Here is a 25,385-nt window from a genome sequence, read left to right as displayed (position 1 = left end):
CTGCCCCACCATGGCCTCTCCCCAAGACAGGGACTGAGCAGAAAGGAGGAGAGAAGGCAGGGAAAGGGGACACTGGGGAGACAGTCAGAAACAAAACCAAAGAAATGGGATGCCCCTTCAGGGAGTGACCCACACAACGGAGCCTGAGTACCATGGGGCTAAGAGGATGCCTGGAGGAAACCATCCAGGCACCTCTCAGGGAGGATGATGAGCCTGGCTCAGGCCCCAGGAAGAAGAGGCAGGGAAGCCCAGCAGAGCACAGAGTGATGGAGACATTGGGTTCCCAGACACACCACTGGTAGCTGTCCCAATGCTGCCCACCCCACCACTCTGATCCCGCACCCAGACTGACAGTCTGCTCCCTCCCAGCCTCCCTCGCCCACCACCACCATATACACCCCCCATCTCCTCTAGAGACACAAGCTCTATCTCCATGTTATCTACGAGAGGGTTATTTAAAGCCAGAAGACACACACACGCACAAACACGTAGTTACACACACATACACAAACACATTTGCTTGTCTGCCAAGTATCAGCTACGGTGCAGCTCGTACAGAGGAGGTGTCAGTGCTTACACAAAGATAGAGAGATAGATACTTTTAAAATAAAGCTCTCGACAGTTCCTTAACATCGGTGGCAGCATGCGTCACTGTAAATGCTAAAGCCAGCGGGTTTCCCTAGTAGTCTCTGCATACCTTGTTCATTGTCACTTGTTTTGAGGGACTCTTCAGACCAACTTCTATTGCTTTTGGCCTCTGACCTTTTCTTGGTGTGCCTTTCTTCTGTGAAGTCTTTGACCTTTGCAGTGGCCTCTGGCTGAACAGCCTCAGCTAAATCTTTCCTGCTTTGCCGGCCCAACTTGCCGGACGGGGATCTCTCTGGTGACACCTGCTGCTCCCATAGTTCCCTAAGATGCTGCAGGTGACGCTGCTTTTTGGGATGGAGCCCTGTTAATTCAATGCACACCTTCAGGTTGGTCACCTCATTACAATTGGGCTCTTCTAAGTGGTTAGAGGAATTGTTTGTCATTTCCCTCTCAGGCCAGTCATCTAATGGAAAAATAACTAAAAATTAATCAAAAGGCCCCCTCAACTTAAAACAAAAGCTACATTTCACTTTCGGGGCATATAGTCTCACCGCACTATGCATTTTAAAGGTTCGCTCATTAAGGGTTACATGCACTACAGTATCTCGCACTGCTGTGGCTACAGTGTCCAAGGACTAGTGCTTTACCCGTGTATACCAGGGTTTTTATATATACGTATATATATATACATGCACATATATATACATACATATATATACATATATATAACTTTAAGTGAAATGACAGTGCTCACATTAGCAACTATCAAGTTCAAAAATGGAAACACATTAAGCCAAAGGGATGTTCCTTTCACAAGACATTCCATGAGAGAGACCACAGCAAAATGCCACCTTACCTTTGGAGCTCTTCTTCTTTTTTGCCTTTGATACAAATTCATCCTGCAGCTCGTCCACAAAGCCCTCGCTTTGGCTGCCATCATTTTGCACTCTCTCACCAGAGTGTTTACGCTTCCTGTCCAGACGCGGACATGGATGTTGGCCAATCTCTTCTGTTGGCTGGTCTTCCGCTTTGTCGTATATAGAATGTCTCTCTACATAACATTTCTCATTTGAGAGATCTTTTTCCTCCAGAGCTTCGAGAAAGTGACCTTGGTTGTTTTCTGCACTAGCAAAGTTACCTAAAAATGAAAGAGAATAAAGACGTGGTAAGTGCAAAACAATTCAGTGTGAGAAAGCTGAGCTCTCTGATCTCCTCAATGTCATCTCTATCACGAGTTAGAGTTTATGAGGCACGCATAAACAGCTCTCTGGTCAGCCTAACCCAGCAGCTTTCTCAACCGCTACATACAAATCCCCAAAAGTAGGATTCTCACTGTTGTTTACACCAGTTGGAGAAGTACAAAACTCACAATGCTTGTAGCCATAGAAACATCACAATATATTTTTTAAAATAAAGAAACATCTTTACATATTGAAAGCGCAGACCCTTTTCAGCAGGCAACCTCGCCCCCAAGCCTTGCTAAGTAATAACCCAAGCTACACTTTGCAATGACTTTCTTTTCAAAAATACTCTCTGATTATAATAATGCATCATTTTTCCACTAATTCATAATTGTTCCCACATCGAAATGCAGATTCTGGCTTAAAAGCATTTGTCCCTTCTTCTGGAGATGTAAGTGGGAAACTGCGCACGCACACTCAGACACGGGAATACCACTAAGAATAGCGATGGTATTTTGCAAAAAAGCACTACTTGAATCCAAGGTTATAAAAAGGCTTCCTCACATAAAGCAATCAGACAGACGTGATCCTTATCATTTCCTTAAAAAAAAAACAAAAAAACTGCACTCACTCAGGGAGGTATTTCCAGGGATAGCGACCAGGTGAGCACTGAAAGGCGTGCTAGGATGTGGCCTGGCAAGGCAACACAGAAACACTGTGCTGTCATACTTTCTGTGCTTGGTCCTCTTCCCCAAAATTTAAGGACAGAGTGATTTTAAATGGATGCTTGGGTCCCAGGCCTTTCCCCAGGCACCTGCAGCCCCCAGTGCAGCCCGAGCGCATCCCTCCTTATCCCCAGAGCTGCAACTTGGTGCAGCTCTGCCAACACTCGCAGCTTTCACCATACCCTTCAAATGCAGAATGGGCAGATGGGGGGAAGGGGGAGGAAGCAATTGCCCCTCCCTAATGAGATTTTTCTTCATTGCAACTTGGAAAAGGCTCCAAGCAGCACCCAGCAGTTTGCAGGCACCAGCAGACACCTCAGAGTTGCTCGATGCCTGCAGGGCTGTTGTATAAAACAGCAGAAGATATTCGGCCAAGAAAAATCACAACACAAGCTGACTTTTTCCAGCCACGTGTTGGGATGTTCAAGCCACTCTGCTATCTGGCACCCCCACTTCCCCCAAAACAAGAATGCGTTTGGGAAGAAGCCAGCAGACACCTCCCAGTGCAGCCCGCACAGGGTCGCAGCAGCAGCCCGTGGAGGCTTTGGTCGCTCTTAATCTTCAGCTTCGCAGGAAGCAGCGATCTAATTCCAGCCCGCTGCCACCGCAGGCAACCGCCTCCGTATTAATTCCTTCTCTGCCGGAGGAGAGAGGGAGGGCCTGGCACGGGGAGGCAGTGCCAAGACACAAGGCAGAGGGCAGGGACGCCCGATCCGTGCTGGCTGACAGCTCTCCCCCACTGGCACTGCTGGCAGGCTGAGGAGCAGTGACACAGCCAGACCCCTGTGCTCACTAATCCGTGTTGCATAACTGCCCCGCAGAGCTGAGTGGGGCCACGGTGCTGTGTGGGGCTCATCCAAGATCCCTGTCAAGTGGGTTCCTGCAGCCTGTGAGGAGCACTGCGAGCACCGAGCCAACAGGAGGCCTGGCAGCACTTGTGTGCCCAACAAGGACAAGAAGTTGTTTGTGCTTTTAATCTGCCTCCCTGCATTCAGGTGGGATACAAGGGAGAATTTCTTCTCAGAAGAAGTGATGAGGCAGTGACACAGGCTGCACGAGAGTGGGGTAGTCCTGGAAGTGTTCAAGAACCGTGTGATTGTGGCACTGAGGGACGTGGGCAGTGGGCATGGTGTGATGGGCTGACAGTTAGACTGTCTTAGAGGTCTTTTCCAACCTTAATGATCATACAAGTACAATATCCTTTTCTCTGCTCTAGGTGGAAAACAACATGCTTTGAGCCTTCCTATCCTCATTATTCAACCAGCGAAGAGGTAGCCAGAAACAGAGGATAAATGCTGAGTTCTCATAGCAACACACCTCTACGAGCAAGGAGATTAAACTCTCAAACGTGTTCCTGCCTCAGCCCTCAAGCATCGCGACTCTCACCGCACCGCGAGAATCAACACCAACACCACAAACCATGCCTGCTGTCCTACGACACTACGGATGAGGGGACTCCTTCACACATGGCTTCTGTCCGGAGCCACATCTCAGTACACTGGCTCACGAGAAGCAGTTCCACACGCACAGCAAAAAAAAACACGCACAAACTTTCCTTTGTTTTTTTTCCACCTTCCTGTTGCCGTCAGCTGTATGAGACTGGGGCCTCCCATGCAATGCAAACAAGGAAACACATCGTTGTGTTTGAGCTGCAGTTCTTTTGTTCAAATAACATGGCAGCTAAAAACAGCATTTCCTCTTCCCCGCAGCTACCTTGCACTGCACTCACTTAGGCAAGGCAGTCTTTATGCATACCTGTGCCGTACTGACAACCCAAGTGCTACAAACCAGCATCCAGCATCCAGCACCCAGCACCCAGATCACAACACAGTCAGAAAGTCACCTTCAGCACCAAATCCAGAGCATCCAATGTGTCAGAGGAAACCCAGTTGGTTTTGTGTCTTTTTTCTCCAAGCATCTCTGCTTGGGAACTTCCCCAATTTGTTTCCATTTGCCCAAACAAACACACTACCGCTGTCTCCCTGCACAGCCATTTTTCCTACTTTTTTGCATCGTGTGAAGGCAATAACTGCACAGGGCACGGGACACGCTCGCTGCTGTGACCTCTCATTTGCCTAGGCATACTCACAGCCCAGCAGAACAGATGAGCAGAAGGCTGTTGGGCCACATGCACAGTGGCACCTCGTTCCGAAGCTGCCCACCAGCCAACTGCAGCTTTCACTTTCACACACAGAAACTGCTTCAACTTTTTTCCTCACGCCTTAAAACCAGGTTTTTAACCTATCAGGTCCCATTCTTCCCAGTTAAGGATTAAATGGGCAGCGTCTTCCTGCTATAAAATGAGATGAGCGGGTAATTATGCTCCCCGATGAGGAAATTCATGGCTTGTGGAATGCATTCAATCTTTCACACTCCGGTATGATTTTCAGCATCGCTCCGAGAGCTGTGCTGCACGCCAACATGCGATCATCACATGCCCGTATTGATGTGCGTGTCCATGCCAATAGCTTAAATCACTTGATCTCCGAACAATTCTCTGACTCATGACATATGCATCCTATAATTTATCGTGTTTGTGCTATGGAAATGCACCGAAGAAGCATTGCCTCAGCAACATTTACAAGTCACCTTGGCAACAAAGCAGCTTCACCGCTGTTCTCATAATGCCCCGGAAAACCTGAACAAGATGGGAGAGAATCAAAGCACCTCAAGTTAGAGGTGCTTAGATTTTCTCAGCTTAGATTTCCCCATATCAGGGCAGTACACCACATGCCTAAAATCAGGCACGAACCTCTGGCATAGCACAGTGAGGCAGTGCTGCAAAGCTCAATGCTGCCAAGTCAGTGTAAAAGTTGAAGGAATCAGGTACAGCCTTCATTTGCTTCAAAAATAAGTCAGTGTTCGTGCTTCACACCTAAGCAAAACAACCATTCTCGAGGGTGCCCTAACAGAAGAGCCTGCATCCCATCAAGTGCCTCTCCAAGCATCACCTGCCGCGTTACCCAGCCTGCTGTCATTGCACCGGCAGCAGCAAGCTGGCCCCATGCTGCAGGCACATTAGCAAGCTTTCACGCCAAACACAACAGCGTGGTTAGGAACTGGAGGAAATGGGAAGCAAACAGCATTTCTCCCCTGATCACAGACAACAAGCATAAGAGCGAGGTGCGCGTGGCCCTGCTCGGGCAGTGGTGTGCTGGGAGCTGCAGCTTGAGCCGTGCAGAGCCGCAGGCAGCCGGGGGCCTCCTGATTTATCTGCTGCTGTCCCCGGGGGCAGGAGGTGAAACACCACGATAAAAAACGTACTGAGGGCTGAATGTGTGCCTGTAAACACTGTTGGTAGCACGGGCAGGCATGCTGGAGAGGAGTTCTGATGTTAGGGGCTTATAGCTTCAGCCAAACTCTGAAACTCCCCCCTAACCAGAGCACATCAGCAGCAGGGAGGCACAAACCAACAAGACTGAGCACACTTCTGCCTCAGACGTGCTGCAGCCAGCAGACTCGGGAACGGGAGACCTCCACAAGTGATGGATTTAAGGACGTACTGTAACACTGGCCTTTGATGAAGGCAGCACGGGGGGAGGAGGGGGTGAGGGGCAGGCAGCATACTGTGCATCCTTTCCTCTTGGATCCAATCGGGGGAGTGCCAGTTGGGTGCTGCCCTTCCTCCTTACAGCCACCGCAGTACACTATGATGAGGGAATTCCCACCCAGCTCCTCAGCTCAGCCTCCTCCCCAACCTGACGCTGCTCCACTCCGACATTCAGAACCCCCCTGCCTCGCTGCCTGGCCAGACCAACCCTCATTCACGCTGCTATTTCATGGCAGCAATGCCACAGTAACTTGATTTAGGTGAGTAACGGAGCAAGCACGATTGACTGGCGTGCTCTCTGCCAAAAAGCATTAAACAAAGACCAGAACAATAATTCAAAGTTATTAAATTGCCCGAATAAATTCCCTACTGGCCTTACTTGCGCATCCCTACCCACAGCAGCACACACATCCCTCAGGCTGCCCAACACACACACTGACAGGGGCACCACAATGCCTACGCTGCGCTTCCCCTTGTTTAGCTATGCTTTCAGAGCAGGCTTTTTTTTTGGAGCAGTTAAAAACAAAGTAGCAGCAGGGGGAACCAATCCTTTCCTTAATTACTTCGTAAAAGAAAACCAATTTGGAAACTGATGGAAGCCAGATGCTTACCAACAGTTCCCAAAATAAGAAGCGATTTTGCCCACATAACGCAAAAAAAGCCAACACCAGCTATTTACTGACGCTTCCCCGCCTCCAGAGCTCCATCCCCAGTACCACACACCCCCAGGGCCAGACAGAGCCACGAGATCTGTACAACCTGCACATGCAAGACACACAGATCACCCCACGCCAGTTCTGCCCCAGCTGCTGCGGCACAGACACACAGACACATTTCCGAAAGCCATCGAAACACGCTTACATCTGTCATTGTCATTTTGGTCAGCAATGGCATCTTCCAGAGCGACAGGCTTTGGCTTCTTTTCACTGCTTCCTTTCAAGTTTTCCCAGTCTGCCTGGCTGAATCTGCAGACCTCTGAGTCTTTGGTAGCTGTTTGGCCTTCTCTCTCTTTCATCTCCAACTCTGAGAAGCGCATCATTGCACGCTAGAAAGAGAATTCATATGAAAAAAAAAGTCTTGCGATAAAAGCGCCTTCATTTACCTTACCTTCTATGAAAGTATTTCCAAAGAAAAAGCTGAGCCAGACAGTTAGCGTTAGAGTTTTAAGCACCTGACTTGTCAAACAGTGTTCTAGCATCGATATGCAAACAGCCACACAATTCTTTCTTAGATCAGTGTATATATATGCATATATATATATATAAATGTATACTGTATATAAAACAAAAACATTCCAATTTGGAGATAAAAGGAGACAAAAACAAAAAGAAATTAAAAAAAAAAATAACACAAAACTGTACAATGAATAAAGACGACCATGGCCCACAAACTTCCCTTTGTGTATTTGGAAATGAAATTTAACTCAAAGGTTTATGTAAGAGTCTAGTAATAAAAATTTGAAGAACTGACCTCACAGTAAGCAGCAGGTAGACATAAAATACTGTCCTCTTGTAATCCTTCCATCTATGTAATTAAAATGGGCACTCAATGGATCATTTAGATAATTTCATCCATTTTTATAAGCATCAACCACTTCTTTTCTTAACAATGCAAAACAATTTGGCTTAACTCATCTGTTCATTAAAAGTAAAATACCTTAAGGCTATTCCTACACAGCATCTCTCTGCCATCCCTCAGCATCAGCCTCAGTGCTGCCCCTAACTCCTTCCTGACTACTCGCTCGCGTGGTGGAACCGTAGCGCAAGCCCCACTCCTCCATGGCTGCTCTCCTCCGCACCGCACGGCACGCCTGGCATACTAATCACAACTTGGGACACACTTTGCTAGCTGGCACTGCCGGCCGAGGCAGAGATTACAGCCACCACTAGCGCTGCCATAGCATGCACTGCATTCCTGCTCGACTCCCCTCCGCAACTGCAAACACATTTCATACATACATTAACATTTCTAGCAGATCTTATTAAGAGCCCTTTAAAACTTACTCGTGCATACGTACATGAAAGTCATACATGCTATTCTTTACGCAACCTCGCTTTAATTAACAGGCTTCTCGCGCTACATAAAACCATTCCTGACAAGCACGCCCTAGCAAAAGAATCCCTGTATTTCCCCACCTGCGCTGCTGATACCAACTGTAATACTTGACTGTGACTTACTGCAGAGAAATAATGGCAAGCACCGCGCGTTGCACCGCAGGACTCACCTGTAGTGCGCGCTGCTCCCGGCTGAGCTGACTCGAGTCCGCATACAGCTCGGTCGTCACACACTTGAACCGGTCACCTACATAACCAGCAGAGTTCGCGATGCGTTTTGCCAGTTTAGATGGCTTGGGTTTCAGTATTTTGCCATCAGCAGAGTCTGCGTCATCGGGTCCATCTTTGGTATAGGTCTGGTTGGTTTCGAGGCTGGGCTGCGCGGTGCCCAAGCAGAACTGCTTGGCGTCATCCTGCGCTTTGCCAAAAGTGAGCACAGGGCCATCAGTCTCGTGGGCAGCCTCCAGGAAGGCAGGCGCAGGCTGGAGGGCCACTCTCTCTTTGCCCTGAACAGCAGGTAGGTCTTCTTTCCTCAAACTGAACAACGCTGAGCTTGGGGCTTGCTTAAAATTATAGCTGTCATGCAGATCACTATTCCTTCCGAACTCAATAAAATCCCTGTGCTGAGACGCCTGCTCTACCTTGTGCTTCGTTGGGTCGTTAGCCTGACCACCACTCTCAGCAGCAAATCCAGATTTTGCTAAGCTTGCCTCACTTTTAGAGTCCTGCTCGTCCCGCAGGAGCTCTGGGAAAAGATGCTTGTCACTTTTGGAGGAGCTCTTGCCAGATCCCTGGTGTAACTTTACCATCTTATCGCTGGACGCAACCTCATAGTGCACCTTGCCACCTGCCTCCAGCAGCTCAGGAAGCCTGCCACGCAATGAAGGATCCTCATAGCGTGCCCGCTCGTGGGACCGCGACCTCCGCTCTCCCTTCTCCTCCTTGCCCATCTCCAGCGCTGAGTGCTGCAACAACATGGGGTGCACCATCCCCATTCCCAGTGCGTCCTGGTAGGTCATGAACTCACTGCGGCCAGCTGGGAGGCTGTATGGTAGGCCAGGTTTGGGAGCAAGGTGGCCCGGGTAGAGGCTGCCGTTGGGCAGCAGGACTGGGTGCGGGTAGACATGCCCCTTGCCGTGCAGGGACAGAGGGCTGATGGCAAGGCCCTCTGGGACGGGGTATGGGAGATAACTCCTGGGGTAGGGCAGATGCGGGGAGCGGAACGCCTCGTTGGGCGGCAGGAAGATGGGGCTGGAGGCCAGGGCGCTCTCAGTGGCTTTGAAGCCAGCTTCCTGGCCGCAGGGCTTGGTCACCTTATTGCTGTGCTTGGCCGAGGTGGCCAGGGGCTGCCCTACATGCTGGATGACTGAGGCTGCACTCTCCATGCCACTCCTGGCCGCCTTGGTACAATCTGTATTGGCATTAGGAGCTGGCGAGGCCGAAGCTGGCCGTCCCCCTGCCGGCACAGTCCCTGACACACTGCCCACCGCTGCCTCTGTGCCACCCATCCTGGGGCAGGAGGAGCTCCTCTGCTGCGGGATCACCCAGTCCAGTGCCTTGTTCTTTAGCGTGACACTCTTGCCGCTCTCCTCACCGGGGCCGGGTCCAGGAACTATCCAAGAGGAAGGTGCCGTGCTGATGATCTCAGGCCGGTAGATGGGACAGGTCCCAGGGGAAAGGGTCTCCTTCTGGGCATCACCCCCCGGAAGCAGCGGCCCACCTCCCGCCCGGCCATGCACCAGTACTGTCGGTGGCATTTTTTTCACATGCTCCACTTTCCCGGCACCTTCAGCATCAACAACCTTTGCTGACAAGTCCAGGGGCTTGTCAGCAGCATCCTTGGCCGGGGCCTGCTTCTCGAGCAGCGGGGGCGAGCGGCCGTCCTTCCGCTCATGGCTGGCCTTCCTGGCATGGGGCACCGCCTGTGCCGGCCCTTCAGCAGCCTCACCAGCCTTGGGCAGCTTGCCATTGGGCAGCCGGGCAGGTGGGAAGTCACCACCCACATTCAGGTAGGGCTTGGGGAGCGGGACAGAGGAGGAGGGCGATGTGGCGATGCTGGGGAAGTGTTTGTGGAACTCGGCGTAGGCATCCCCCACCTGGGCGGGCAGTGGGAGGCGAGGGGATGGCCGGGGCGAGTGCGGCAGCAGGAGCGCAGGGTCAGGCGCCAGGCCACTGGGTGCCGGCTTGGCAGCAGGAACACGGGGCTGCTTGCTGTTTGGCAGGTGCGGGTAGGCGTGCGTCTCAACTGGAGCACCGGGGCTGACTCCCATCTTCCATGACAGACCCTTGTCTGGACAGTGCACCAACGGCGGGATGGCTGGGGACGCTGAGGCAGCCGAGATCCTCATGGGTGAGGCGAGAGAGGATGGGATATGGGGGGTAACGTAGTGGGAGGGGGGCAGGTAGAGGAAGCGCTCACCGTTGGTGCAGACAGGCGAGTAGGCCAGGTGCTGAGGCAAGCTGTAGGTGGACTGCTGAGGTAGCAACGCCTTGTACATGTTCAACGAATACTTATTTGGTGAGTCAAGAAAAGGGTAGATGGTGGGCGTCGCGCCCTCCATGTAGGGGTTCACCCAGGGGAGCCGTAGGTAGCTAGCACCATTGACGCCCAGAGGGCTCTGCTTGTCGCTCGCGGCTCGGTCCAAGCCCAGCGTTTCTCCCGTTGGGACTGAGTTTTTTTGTATTCCAGGGGGCGTTTTGTAGATAGCGCTGAAACCATTCGGGCCTTTTCCAGAGACAGCTGCGTTTTCTACTGCCTCAGGGGCATTAGACTTAAACTGTATCTCTGGATTTCTTTCAGGAGTAAATCCAAGACCAGCTATAGAACCTGTAGCATCCCGCGACTTTTCAGAGCCAAGTCCACACAAGCTGGAATAGACAATGCTACTAGGGACCCTGAGTCCTTCTCGCATAAGTCCAGACCTGTCCATGCTCAGAGCTGCCAAGCTGTCAATTCGATGGGCTGTAGTTGCATCCACCTTCACAGAAGAAGAAACGGTTAGCTGTGCACTCTGATAAAAAAAGGCTACCGCACAAACTACAGATACGCTGTCATTCTGAAGAGAATCACCACCAAGGCAAGCACTCACAGAAAACACACAGAGGATGGCCACGCTGGATTATATGAGAAGCTATGGAACAAAACAGTCCACTACAAACATCAATAAAGATCTCTCTATATCTTCAATTCATTGATCAGAATCTAAAGCTTGAGGATCCAAAGCCCAGAAAGCCCAAACATGCCCAGAGCCAGAGCCTGGCAGACACCAGCTCCCGGCCTCCAGCCCCGGCAACTCAGAATGAGGCTGGGAGCATGGAGAGCAGAACTCAGGGGAGAGCTGGAAGGGCAGGAGGGAGAGCCTCCTCCTTCCTCCTCCTGTCGTCCTCCTCCAGGAGCTCCCCCTCCTCCGCAGCTTGATTACAAGGCATCTGAGCGCACAGAACAGAGCCAGGTCAGCCATCGCTTGACAACAAGGCACTGAACTCCGCTCGCTGCTCACCACATGCTCTCAGAGGAGGAGACTGTCAGCTCTGGTGCTCAGGGACTACATGAACCGTTTGTGGTAGACTTAGCGGTGTGCTGCGTGGCATTACTCATAACGGAGCGAGAAAAGGATGAAGTCATACAGCAGCGCACACCACACAGTCAGAGCCAGGAGGCTAACGAGATAAACAAGCAAAGTCCCATTGCACTGTTCCACAGAAACAATCCCTGCATGCCCCTGCAGCAGAACTGTGTTTGAATCGCCTCTCCACATGCAACATGCGGGAACACCGGCAGGTGGGGAGGACAGATGCGATAGCAATAATTTCTTACCACACTGTGATTCAGGTGGTTTTCTTCCCTCAACTCCAGTCTGCTTTTCGGTGCATCGCCATCATTAACTGGGATTTTCCTATTAAAAAACAGAAGCTTGTTACTGGAAAGCACCCTACGCACTTCATTATCCGCCCAAGGTTGTACACTACAGCAGCCCCATCCCATACTGTGTTTAGCTGTCCATGCACGGTGACTGCATTAGCAAGAAAGGATTGTTTGAGAACAAGAACACACTGAGCCCATCTCAGGGCTCAGCCTCTTGCAATGCCCACAATTATTGCTAATGTTTACTATTTGCTCCTCTTCACTTTCTTCTTTCCCAAGAAGAAAATACACCATTTTAAACATGCCCTTTCCACGTACCACCCATAAATGCTGCAATGGAGAAAATTAAAACACACACACTAATATCATACGATTGTCAGCTGTTCCATGCTAAAGAGGGGGCTGCACATCTGTGCCATAGCAGTGCTGCAGCACTGGGACTTGTTATCACGGCAAGCGCCGATAAAGAATATACCTTAGTGCCAAATTTCAAATCCCGGGGATAAAAACCGCTGACATGCAACAGAAGGAAAGTTTCATCATTACCCCAAAGAACTCCCTTCAATCAAAGCACTTAAAGGCACACATCACTTCCATCAGACATCAGCACCCGCATCCGCGTCACCCCCGGCACCCAGCTGATCCCTGTGCAGGAGGCAGCAAGCTCACGGTAAGGCCTCGGCTGCACAACTTGCAGCAGCTTAAATATTTACCTGTCCTCATTAATTCCACACATGCGGACCCTTTCATTGCTCATCCAGCTATGAACGTTGCCATACAGGGGGGTTGCAGAAAGCATGACGTCTTCTTAAAAAATCGCTGCTTTTCTTCACGGTTTTATATTCTATTAAAAAAGGAGGGGGGGGGAAGGAAGAAGAAAGTTGAGCAGATTTGTCTGGGAGGAAATGCAAACATCAGAGCGGAGCAGGCGGCCTCCCTCCGGGTCATTAATAATGAATGCCGCGTTGGTGCGGGGAGCGGACTGCCTCCGCCAACCGCTAAGGGAGATACCCTGCAATAAAGGAGCAAATTGAGGGCATTTATAGGTCAGAGGAGATGGATCTTTTCCCCAGCGCGCGTCCAGAAAATTAAGTACCATTCCGGGCTATCGACAAAGAAAACTTTCCCCAGTACATTGAATCAGAGCATGCTGCAGTTCACACCGGCACCCAAACGCCCACCTCGGTGGGGCCGGAGCAACGGGCTCACAGCAGTAGGCTGGGGCTGGCCACAGCAGATGAGAGGACGAGAGGCAGCCACGTCCCCACACCCGGCAGTGAAGGGAATGCCTCTCCCTCCCACCACCACCTCCGCTCGCATTAAATCCTGCTTTGCTGCATGAGCGAAGTGTCAGGACAAGCTGCGTTTTATTAACAGGATTAGCACGGCGCATGATTTATTCCGGTGCAAGATTTTAATTGCTCTTCGGAGGTCGAGTCGTCGCTTTCGACTGCGCTTCAGCCCGCATCCCACTGCCGAACGCTGGCTTAAGAAGTAGGGGGAGCCTTAATGCACAGGATATCCCTCGGCTCTTCCTCTCTCACAAAAATAGAAGCCCACAAGCGGGCGGCACGGCGCTCCTCACTGCGCACAGGGCTGACCGCGGGGAGCTCAGCGCATAGCGTCTCCCACCACACGCAGCTTCCCCAGCAAACTCATTTCCTTTGTTAGGCTCCGGGATATGCAAATGGTGGCTTTGGCATTTAATGGGGAAGAATCCCAGATTGCACCTCAGCACAATACTTTGCACACGTGGGGAGGGATGTAAGGGCCCGAGCGGCGTTCGCTCCCCAACACTTTCCTCTCCCCTCGGAATGGCCTTTTGTGCATAACTCCGCGTCTGGAACAAATGTATATTAATGGCACAGCACCGTGACCCTCCTCTCTCCAGCACCATTCGCTCCCCATAATGAAGCCCACAAAAATCACTGCGAGGAAACAAAAATCTGCGGAGATTACAGACCGCGCTATCATTCAGAAGGAGTTATTTCACTGCAAAGACGGTTTCTGGACAGATTTACTGGTTTCCAGATGCGCCGCTCGTAATGTTTTCAATAGAGGCAGCAGCAGCATGGCTGGAGTGATTTAAGGCTTTCCGTACGGCTGGTGGCCGCACCACTGGGAGCCTCGCACCCTACTCGTTTTGGGGACAGCTCTGGCCTTCCTCCTGGATGTGGATGGCTGAGATAAGGCACAGTGCCCACACCAGGGCAACTAACGAAGCAAAGAACTGCACCGGAGAACAAGAGCCTCCTGAATCAGAGCCCTTTGGGGTGCAGGGTAACCAGCTGCAGCCCCATCCCCTAAAGCCACCCCAGGCACACAAGTGCGCTCGGCACCCAGTGAACTCTATGTGAACTGCAACGGGGTAGAGGCCTGCTAGTGCCACCCTTGCATCACTGCAGCTGCACCTCTAGTCGCACCCCTTCCTCTCCTCCCCTCCCGGGGGTGCCCGCAGCACTACGACGAAGGCACCGCTCCTCTATTTATACCCGCCTTCCGTGGGGGCGGCCCCGTTACGAAACCCCGACGGCAAGCATCGCGGTGCGCGGCGGGGAGAGCAAGGCCGCGTCCGGCCCTCCTCCCTCCCTCCATCCCCTTCCTCCTCCTCTCCCCGCTGAGCACCGCCCGTCCCGGAGCACCGCAGCCCCCGGAGCGCGACCGGCATTTCCTCCGGGAGGTGCCTGCCCGATAGGGCCCTCCGCGGCTAAATATAGGCGGTGATGCGCGACGGGGGAAGTGGGGGGGGGGGAGGGGGGGGGGAAGAGCGAGACGCGCACACGCGGTTCCGCAGCGCTGCCGCCGTGTGAAACCAGCTGTGAGCGGCGTCTGCAAGCACTGACCTGCACGCAACGCCATGCCGAGCCCAGCCGGGAGCGCCCGGCCCCGCACCGCAGGGGCAGGCGGGGGCACACCGCGCTGCTCGGGCGGCGGATTAGAGCGGGGAGCGTTCGGGTCTCCCTCGCAACGTCAACAGACTTTTGGCAGCCGTCGACGCCAGCAGCAGCACTAAGTTTTGTTCACGCGCTCTTGGCGTGGAAACGAGAAAAACCCGGTGCCGGGCGGCGGCAGGAGGGGGAAGGCGAATCCTCGCGGCCCCGGGAGCCGGGCGGGGGGCGGCCGTCGAGGGGGGCAGGACGGCCGTCGGGTCCGCGGCGCGGGGAGCCAGGAAGCAGGGCGGGGGGAGCGGCGCAGCGGCGCACGAGTTCCCTTCTGGCGCCTTTCCTCTTTCCACCTCCAGCCCCGCCTGGCTGCCCGCCAGTTTCCACTGCACAACCGCGGGGCGGGCGGCAGCGCTGCGGCTGGGGGGGGGGGGGGCGGCGGGGGGGGGCCCGGGCTCCGCCGGGCGCCCGGGCGGGCGCCCCCACGACGGGCGGCAATCGAGGGCGGCCCCAACGCTCGGTTCCAGGCCGCTGGAAGGATCATTGGTAGATTTGCGCAAATCCCGGCGTGGGGAGCGAGAAGCAATCGGGGACTCGTAGCCATCTCCTTCGATTAGCCCTCATCTGGAGTTTGATTTAAAGGGCAGTGCTCGGGCGGTATTTATAAATGCGGGCTGCCGTTCAGAGCTGCGCTGAGCCGCTGCGTTCCCACCTCGGGTCTCGGTCCCCTATCGCTGAGCCCCGACAGCGGGTAGCTAGCTGGCACCGGCTGCGTGCTCAAAGGGGCGGTGGGAAGGGAAGAAGGAGGCTGCGCTTTTTGCAAAATAAACAAACAAACAAAAAATAGGGAAAATATCGCCGGTTGTTTGTTGCAGCCTCCCCGCAGCATCCCCGCCAGCCACACGTTCCGGAGCCGGAGGAGGAAGCCGCAGGCTCGAGAGCCGCCGCTCGGCTCCTCGGATTAGAGCACGAGTGTGACCTTTACCCGGGACGTGTGGCATTTCATTTAAGCGCAGCGCCCGGCACAATGCGCCAGCGAGATCGCTAACCCGATTGGAAATCCACCTCGAGCCGTACGCGGCTCCTCTGCGGCTCTCGATGTGAGTGCTCCGCCGCAGCCCCCCCACCCCCCCCCCCCGCCGCACCATCACGTGTCGGACGGCGGCCGGGACTCGCCGCCGGGTAAACACGGGACTGTCCAGGGGGATGGAAGGAGGGGGGGCACCGCGCCGCGCCAGGCTCCGGCCCGGCGGAAAGACCACCCCACCCCACACACACACACACATACACGCGCGCGCGCTCGCGGTGGCCCCGGGGAGGGCGATGGGGGAGGGAGGGGCAGTCCGCCCCCCCCCGCGCCGTCTGTCACGCCTTGGCCCCGCACAGGCAGCGCCGGAGCGGCAGCAGCGCTTTTCCCTTTCCCATATGCCGCGAGGCGAATCGTCGCGCTGCTCTCGGCGCCGGTTACAGCCAAAAAGGGAGGGGAAAAAAAAAAAAAAAAATTTTCAATTAATGATAAGCCCAGGGACTGGGGAGGGGGGCGGGGAGGCGGCCAATAAGAAGAGAGAGGCAAAATGGCTGCGAGCCCTCGGGCGGCCCTGCCCGCCCCCGGCCCGCGGGGAAGGAGCCCCGGGGAAGCCCCGGCCCGCTCCGATCCGATCCGAGGGGCGGCTCAGAGCTGCGGGTCCCCGTCACCGCGGCGAGGAGCGCCCGGGGATCGCGGGGACGCCGCGTCGGCAGCACCGCACGAGTGGCACCGCGTCGGCAACCACGACGCCCCCCGGCCCCAGCGCACCCCGTGCTTCCTCGCACGCTCCGCCGCAGCGCTCCGGAGGCGGCGGGGAGGGGAAGCGCAGATCGGCGAACCCCGGCTCCCCCCTCTTCTCCTCCCCTTCCCCGGCGGCAGCGCGGCCCCCTCCGGCCGCCCACCCGCCGCGGCATCTCCCCGCCCGGCCGCCCGCGCCATTTTAGAGGCACACACACACGCGCTCGCCCACGCTCGCTCGCACACACGCACGGAGCGAGGTTTCCGCCGGAGCCAACGGCACGGCCGGGCCCGCAGCAGGGGGGGCGGGGGAGGGGAAGCGGCGCGGCGCTCGCACGGCCCCGCGGCACCGCAGGTAACAGAGGGCCGCGGGGAGGGAGGGAGCGCTGCCCCGCGCGCCCCCGCCCCATTAACCCGCCGCGCCCTCGGCGCCCCGGGAGCGCTCATTGTCGCCTTTATCCCGGGCGGCTTTGGCTTTTCAGGAGGGCGAGCGAGAGAAAAGAGAGGGAGAAAAAAAGAGAAAGAAAGCAAAAAAAAAATAATAATAAAAGAGAAAACCCCTCGAGCCAGCCCCTTCCCCCCGCCCGCCCCCATTGTTCGGCCGCGGGAGGCCGGGCGGTGGGCGAGCGCAGCCCCGGGTTGCCATTCCCGGCTGCTTCCCGCTGCCCCCTCCACCCCCCGTCTGTCACAGCAACTTCAGGGCTGGGGGGATCCTCCTCCCCCAGCCCCCAGGAATAAAGAACTCCGAGAGAGTTGGACGGAAAGCCGCGCTCCCGTCCACAGCGCTACGCTCGGTACGCGGCCCCGTTGCTCCCCCCGTCGCGGCCGTCCGCCCTCTGCTCCCCTCGGGGCCGCCCCGGCTCAGCGCTCCCAGCCCCGGCCGCCGCCGCACGCCAGGCGGGGGAGGCCCCCCCGCATCCGTCGGGGACGTTGGGAGATATTGATCACGGACGCCTTCATTTTGCATAATTGCGGCTGACAGGGCCTGTGGTTCCCTCATTTACGGAGCAACAACTTCGAGGGGCTGATGGATGGGGAGCGGCTCTCTCCGCTCTCCCCTCCCTGCCCCCCCGGCTCCACAGCCCCACCGGGCCTCCGAAACTCCTGCGGCAAATGGCCGGCACGGCGCGCCTCGACTCAGCACGGCACGGCTCAGCACAGCAAGGCTTGGCTCAGCAGAGCACGGCTGAGCACGGCACGGCTCGGCTCGGCATAACACAGCTCAGCACGGCACGGCTCAGCACAGCAAGGCTTGGGTCAGCAAAGCACGGCTCAGCATGGCACGGTGCTTTCCCCAGGGCCGTCTCAGCCCTCAGCTTATGAAAAGTGTTTGGGAAGTTGGGGCTCCCTTTTCTTTCTCTCTCCCTCTCTCTCTCTCCTCCCAACAACATGCAAACAAACAGCTCGGTTTCTCCTAAACAACGCATAAGAATTAGCCTCGCCTCGAAGTTTAGGTCGGACTCACGGCGCTAACATTTCTCCCTGCTGGGAAATGCTTCCCGAGCACTTCTGGAAGCGCTGGCGATTCTCCGGCTACGGAAGCAAACATCTCTGCAGCCGCATATCTCAACCACGCATCACCTTCTGCACCGTTCTGAAGGCACAGAAGGGAAAAGAAAGGAAAAAAAAAAAAAAAGTATGGGGGGGAAATAGGGGAAAGAAACCCCAAGCAGAATGCTCGGCTTTTCCAGAAAAATAAAGAAAGGGGGGGGGGAAAAAAAAAAAAAGAGCAAAAGTTGCCGTGTGCGCCTATGCCCCGCGGCGCGGAGCCCCCGCGCATTGCCGGCCCCGCTCCCACCGCGCTGCTCCGCGCCGAGACAAAGCCGCGAACGGAGCGCGCTGCAGATGGGCGGCGATGGGTTTGTGCCGCCGCTCAGAGCTTTAATTACTCGTTCTTGATCCGTGGGACTACGACACGACACCGCCAAGGTTAAAATGCCCTGAACGGCTCTGAGCAGATGTGAACGAGTTGGCAGACGCGCAAATGAGGTCTGCCTCTAAGCATGATAACAAGTGACTAATACATTGCATATCGCTGAAAGAAAATTATTTTTCTCTAATTTGCATTAGCTTTTTCTCGTTTTTTTTTTCTTTTTTTCTTTTTTTTTTCCTTTATGCCGGCGACATTCCCTGCTCAGAGGCTGCAGCGTAATCCTGCAAACATCGCAGCTTCAAACACGGTGGAAGGAGGCAGAGATGGCAGTGTTGGGGCCGCGCGGCCCTGCTTATCTTCCTGCCTTTGCTCCCAGGCAAAGCACATTTCACAAGTGGTCTTCCTGCACGTGTCACACCAACACCATGGCAGAGAAATGGGGGCTAAAATGCTGCACGAAAACAGCAGTGCTTTCATCGCTAATAGTACGTCATCACCCATAGAGAGCCATGGGGACGGCCAAGGCCAAAAGGAAAAATAACGTCACGTAAAGAGGATTGGAGAAAGATAGATAAAAGAGTGCAGGAGTGAGCATTCCCCGCTCTCCTCACTTCCCACCCCAAAGCTGCCTCGTCAAAAAAAAAAACAAAAAACATACTAAAGAGAAAAGGAAAAGGCCCTAGTACGTGGAGGTCACCCACTATATAGAACAGAGTGCTTTGGCAGGGAGCAAAACGGTGTCATGCACAAATCTAGGCCAGGACCCAGTTCTGTGAGCTCCCTTGGGTTTCCCGAAGCTCTTCTACAAGGGCCAGGAGAGCACTTTGGGTGCAGAAGCAAACTTTGAGAACAGGCAGCATTTTGTTCCTCATGCCTCAATGATACGTATGGCTGTAAATGCACACGGATGTATGTAACAGCAGGCTGAGCAGAGGCTCAGATGAGAACCCCGCCGAGGCCGCAGCAGCACTGCCAGCTCCGGGGGTGCGGCCCTCCCGGGTTATCTCGGCTGCAGAGCGATCCCAGGAGGCCGACACAGCTCCTCCTCCCGCAGCACGTGCTCCGAAGGCAAACACGCACCGCAGCGCCCGTGCCTCATGGCTCCGCTCCCGCAAGGCCCCCACACGGCCCCGCGGCTCTAAGGCTCAGCGAAGGCCGCTCCGGGGCAGCCAGGGATTTCCCGGCCGGGGGGGGGAAGGGGGGGGACGACGACCGCCGCTGCCATCCTTCCCGGAGTCCGGGAGCTGCCTCTCTCCCCCCGGGAATCGCTGCGGCCGCTGCAGCGCTTTGTGTGCGGGTGCCGAAGAGGCGCGGGCCGTTCGCGCTCCAACAGCTGTCACATTATTTGCGCTGGCCGTAAACAGCCTTCGCGTTCCCCCCCCCTCCCCTTCGCCACATAGTTAAACCCAGACTAACAATCCGCAGCTCGACATCAAACCAACAACAGCAGCATTGTGTCCGCCCTCGCCTCTCTACCACCGACTCCCGCAGCTGGTTCGCTCCGAACGAGGAACCCCCCCCCGGCGCCCGCAGCCCCCCGCCCCGAGCACCGAGCGGGAGTCGGGCGGGGCCTCGCCGCCCAACCCCCGTCCCCCGCCCGCCCCTGGCAGCGGCCCCGGGGCCGTCCCCGCACCCGAGCGCACCCGACGCTGCGCCCTTCCCCGCGGAAGGGAGACCACGGCAAAAGGAAAAGCAGCGCCGACCCAAAGCGCGTGGCGTCCCGGTGGCACCGCGCACCCGCACCCAGCGCTGCGGTGGTGGTGCGGCTTGGGCCGGGGTCTAACGGCCCGTGCCTCCCGCCCCGCGCTCAATCATCGCTCTATCAGCCACAAAAGTTGGTGAGGTGAATCTCGCCGAGTAGCAGCGAGGGGAAAATAAATCAGTTCCAGGAAGTGCTTCCTTGCCTGCTCTGACACCGAGCGCTGCCCAAAACTACACGTCTCTACAAGGAAACTGCAACGGGGTGAATTTCTCTGAAATGCGCCCATCACACCAACTCCTGGCGCACACTTTCTCGGTGTTTACATGCAGATTTGGAAATGGCAGTGGCAGGGGGAAAAGCCAGCTTCATCAGAAGCACTCCTCCACCTCATCCATCCCCTGGTGCCATCCCGCACCAGCGCACTGGGTCTCCCACCACCGGGGCTCATCTCCCACCAACATCCCCACTGGATCCACAGCCCGCATGCAGCCCCGGCCCAGTGCCATTGGCCAGCCATTGCCTCTCTGCAGCGAGCAATCTGCTGGCCTGGTGGAAACCACTGCTCACAAAACAATGTCAGCAAAGGCTGCGCCACGCTCGTGAGAGAGCGGCGATTCGTGCTACCGAGGCTCTCTCAGCACAAAGGCTTTTAGAGGAAGAGGAGAGCGAGAGAGGGAGAACGGGAAAAAAAGAGGGAGGGCTCTCGTGTTTCAGGGCCGCTGTCCCCTGGGAACCCAGAACCAAGTGTAGCTTCAATCAAATGCTGACTTCTCCTCCGGGAGCTCGGTCGGAAACCTGATCTCGCCAGCTCCTGCCTTCCTCCGCGCATATAGGCTGCCTTTTCTTTCATACCAGCAATTTGTATAAAGAGGAGAGCCAATACGGTTTATTGCAAGCGAGACCTCGCGGTAGCGGATCTAGAGAGAGATTTCTGGAGCTAAAATAAGACAACCTTCAAGCTGGCTGCTCGGGGCAGGCCACAGCGTTGCCTCCCCAGCTCCCGCGCATGGCTCTGCGGCACAGCACAGCGCAGCACTGCACAGCACAGCGCAGCCTCCCATGTGCCTCCCAAGCCCCGTGTCCTGCAGAGCTGGCAGCAGCACCCCAGGTTGGGTTTTTGCACAATGCCAGGTTGCACTTCCATTCAAACGTTCAGCCCTGGAGGACGCTTCCTGCTCACAAGAACTGTTCCAGCTTCCCCTGCTGCTGCAACTTCAGACGGAGCAGTTCCTCTCCGTGGGAGCGCTGCCGTGCCCTTGGGCACAGGGCTGCTCTGGCACTGCAGAGCATGGCACAGCACAGCGTGGAGGTGTGCCCGGGGAATGAGGATGAGCCCTCCTGGCGCAGCACAGCATAACTTCTCGCCAGGCTGCTTCATTCTGCGCGGGGCTCTGCTCATCCCCTTTGTGCCTGACTGCTTACATGGGAGGGAAAGGAGCACAGGGATGGGAGCCAGGGAGACCCAGCCCTAGGCAGAACTTCTCCTGGCAAGGCTTGACCTCCCACTGCTAGGGATGAGTGGCAGAGGCTTAGATGCAGCATAGCACATAGGGGTGTGGGAGCAAAGGGGACTGCCTGGAACTCAGGGATCCCTGTGGGATCTCTCCATAGCCAGGGGCTTTCACGTGGAGAAAGTTTGGTTCACAGAAGGGATCTGCAGAAAAAAGGGGAGCCCTGCACATCCCTCTCCCTGTCATTAGCGAGTTTTCTGGAATTTCACTCATCTGTCCCTGCCTGCCTCAATGCATAAATGCCACCTGGAGCTGCAGTATCCCCAGCCCTCCCACAGACAGGCAGACCCGTGCCAAGCACCAGCCGCAGCGCTCCCGCACGGAGGAGGAGATCTGACTTTTCCACTCAATGATGCAGGCCCGACTGTTTTGCAATATGCAAATCCCGGAAGGCGCACCGGGCCCCAAGGTGAGGCATTCCCCAGCGCTGAACGAACACTCGGGGAAGAGCTGAGGCAGCTCCTCTCAGCCAGCACCGCGCAGAGCAGAACAGCACCGCATCGCACAGCGCGGCGGCAGCTCCCGAGGCACCGAAGCGCGCTGCGCTCCGTGCCCGCCCACAGCACCCGGAGCAGCGCAGCGGCAGCACACGGAGCGCTGGGGCAGAGCCGAGCGCAGAGCGCGCAGCGCAGCCCGCGGCCGCCGCTCGCCCCTCCCGGCGGGCGGGCGCAGCACAATGCCGGGCCCCCGGCCCCCCCTTCCCCAGCGGCCTATTGAGCACACTCGGCTCTTTATCCTCCCGATTCCCAGCGCGGCTGGTGGATTCTGTGCTTTCCACTTTAATTGTCTTATCCAAATAAAGCTTTGTTTTCCTTAGCGCCACAATCCCAACATTCAGCCCCAGATTTCCATTGGACAGAGGAGATATTTTATTCGGCGATTGTTCCGCCGGTCGGGGCTTACACGACGCAGCGCTGGTTGTGTGCCGTGCTCACAATGGGGCTTTGCAGCCCCGCTCCGGCCCCGTACGGCCGTTTTCCAACGCGATCGCGACCGGAGTCGCTTCTCTCCTCATTTCCAACTCTAGCCCAGACTTGAACAAGTCTTTGGGTTTGCACCTAGACAATAAATTTCGTTTAATTTAGCTTCCGGTCTTTAATTTTAGCAGGTCTTCTTTTTGCATGCAAATCAATATGGCAATTACCATCTAAAAGCTCGCCCAGCCCCAGGTCAATGTAAATTGATCATTGTCCGCCTTCTACAAAATAACACCGGGAGTCTGCGGTGCATAATGAGATTATACTGGAAACTGTCTTTCAGATCACCAATTATATTTCGAGCCGGCAGGATCCTCGCCGAGCAAACCTGTGAGCACGCGGCACCGAACCCACAGGCTCACCGGGTGGGTTTGGGGGCACAGAACCTCGCATCGTCCCAGCACCATTTCACAAGGCGTGAGGGCAGGTGTGTTCACGCTCTCGCTTTTCCAGCAGTGGAAGTGCGGAGGGAAAAACCCGCCTCTCCGCCAACAATTGCTGTCCAGCAAACAAGAGAAAATGAATTCCCTACTAGAAAGCAGCAGAACTTTCCTCAATCTGTGCTCGCTGTGAGCTCTTGGCTTCCTCCTCCCATCCCCACCTCGGTTGCTCACCCACCCGAAGCAGCGCTGCCAGGGGAGACGGCCCTGTCCTCGGGCCAAGGGACAGAGGGAGGAGGGAGGGAAGGTCGCCCTGAGCACCGATCGCTGGAGCAAAAGGCCGCGGGGACGAGCCCGAGGCAGGCAGCTGGCGGTCACGGGAACTCCCCCTGCCTGCAGCCACGGCCTCGTGCTGCCTGCTGCACGCACGGCAAGGCACGGCACCGCACAGCTCTTGCAAAACCGAGTGCCAGCAGCAGGCCAGCTCCGGCCATCCGTTATTTCCAAAGCAATGCCACTCAAAGAAGGAAGCACTCGACTCGGCTTCGCACCGCTCTTCCCAAGCCCACACTACAACGTGATCTACTGCGGCACGTGAGGGAATGACAGCACACCAAACAGCGGCGAGCCCCAGACACGAGCTCTACAACTCCACCTCCACCTGCACAAACCAGAGCCACATCCTGCCCTGTGCTGAGCGCCCACAGCTGTGTCCCTGCCTCTGCTGAGGCCACACACGGCCCGAACTTGGACCTCTGCATGGTGAGAGCCCTTAAAGGGCAGCCCCACACTGCGACGACTGCTTTGGCTTGTGCTCTTAGTTTGGGTTGTGGTGGCCTCAATCCTTTTTCCCCACAATGAAGACCTGAAAGCACGCTCCCAGTAAGGCAAAGCTAGCTGCTATGGGGCAGGCGAGAGGGGGGCAGGGACAGAGCCTGGGGCAGTCCTGGTAGGGACCAATGCAGCATACGACACAGAGCGGCTGTCCACCCGTGCCGGAACGCAGCCAAGGAGCCAGTATTGTTCCGAGACCCAGTCCATATTTGGTCATACAGTTCACACATTCTAAATATTGCTTTAAATATTAGAATGGAGACATTTGCCAATGTGGCTCAGAATGCACTCAAATGGGAGAAGTGATTTCTGGGCGCTCTCGGATTGGCAGCCTGGCGTTCCTAGCCTTTATTTTTTTGGGGGGGGGAGACGGGGAGGGAGGAAGAGAGGGAAGCCCCACTGGGTGTGTTTGTGCCGGTCCCTATTAGATATGCAACAAATCTGCCATTTCCGGCGCGGCTCCTATCTCATTAGCCGTGTATTTAGATGTGACGTGCGAATGGCGCTGAGCCGCCGCTGCCGGGCCCCACGGATGCTCAGGAGTGCTTCCAATAGGGCTGTAGCGCCCGGAACCGGGGCTCAGACAAAGAGCAACGGGAATGGTCTGCGCTGCAGGCGAATCCCACACAGCCGGCTTTTATCTAGCGCTCCAAAGCCTCCGCTGCTTTTAATCTGTACCGCCCAGGCTTGCACGGCACCACCGCGTCTCATCCACCACGAATGTCTCGCTACAAAGGGAAACGCGCACACGCCGCGCAAATGGCCCCAAAGCCACAGCGGGGTCACCGCAGCTGGACAAGAGCCCAGCGCTCGGACAGGGCACCGACCCACTCTGCATACACATGCGTGGCCCCGGGTTGATGGGACCTGCAGGAAACTCGCTGGGGTCCTCCACCATGGGGCTCTCGCTGCAGCCTCAGGGGGGGAACAGGAGAAAATGGGAGGGTCGCCTCACCAACCCATACGCTCCCTGGAGCTTGCACAGGAATCTCCTGGGAAGGCAGCGGTGCGATGCTCACCCACTGAACTATTTCCATAGTGCAGGAAAGAGCTCCCAGAGAATGGATGGACAGATGGACAGGAGTGAGCGTCCCTGCCAGCACTACTCCAGGAGACAACCAGAGGCTACAGTCCCCCCTCGGCTCTAAGGGTTAACAGTCATCGCCACCACCAATAAAAAAAAGAAAAAGCTATCGCGGTGACCTTTTCCTCAGCGACTCCCCCACTCTCCCTTTCAGGCTCTGGTTCTGCAGCTCGCGGGGAGCCGGAGCGCTGTCTAGACCGATCTATCACAGCGGCCAAACAATACCGGGGCGGCCCCTGCCTGCTCCCCACACCTTGCTGTGGCTGAAGTGACGACCATCCCATCCCATCCCACCCCATCCTCCCGTGTATTTACAGCCTGCACACAGCCCACCTTCATGCCTGACAAATGAGATTTTGTCTTCTCTCCCCCATGTCCGCTCCAATAAACACACACACACTTTGTTCCCCCCCC

General features: G+C 55.9%; 1 protein-coding gene across 1 annotated transcript in view; it reads right to left on the bottom strand.

Moving 5' to 3' along the window:
- The window catches only part of BCOR (BCL6 corepressor), a 59,137-nt gene that overhangs the window by 16,093 nt on the left and 17,659 nt on the right, over positions 1-25,385 (bottom strand). The window contains 7 exon segments of the mRNA XM_042809609.1: positions 698-1,051; positions 1,445-1,726; positions 6,906-7,089; positions 7,515-7,568; positions 8,269-11,076; positions 11,916-11,994; positions 12,677-12,807. Coding sequence (XP_042665543.1) covers positions 698-1,051; positions 1,445-1,726; positions 6,906-7,089; positions 7,515-7,568; positions 8,269-11,076; positions 11,916-11,994; positions 12,677-12,762 — 3,847 coding nt within the window. The 5' untranslated portion in view covers positions 12,763-12,807.

The sequence above is a fragment of the Centrocercus urophasianus genome, unplaced genomic scaffold (assembly GCF_019232065.1).
Source record: "Centrocercus urophasianus isolate 14NV4802_14NV808 unplaced genomic scaffold, USGS_Curo_1.0 seq_12, whole genome shotgun sequence".
In the NCBI taxonomy this organism is placed as follows: domain Eukaryota; kingdom Metazoa; phylum Chordata; class Aves; order Galliformes; family Phasianidae; genus Centrocercus; species Centrocercus urophasianus.
The sequence above is the reverse complement of the archived record's forward strand: the minus strand, read 5'-3'. Positions and strand labels throughout refer to the sequence as shown.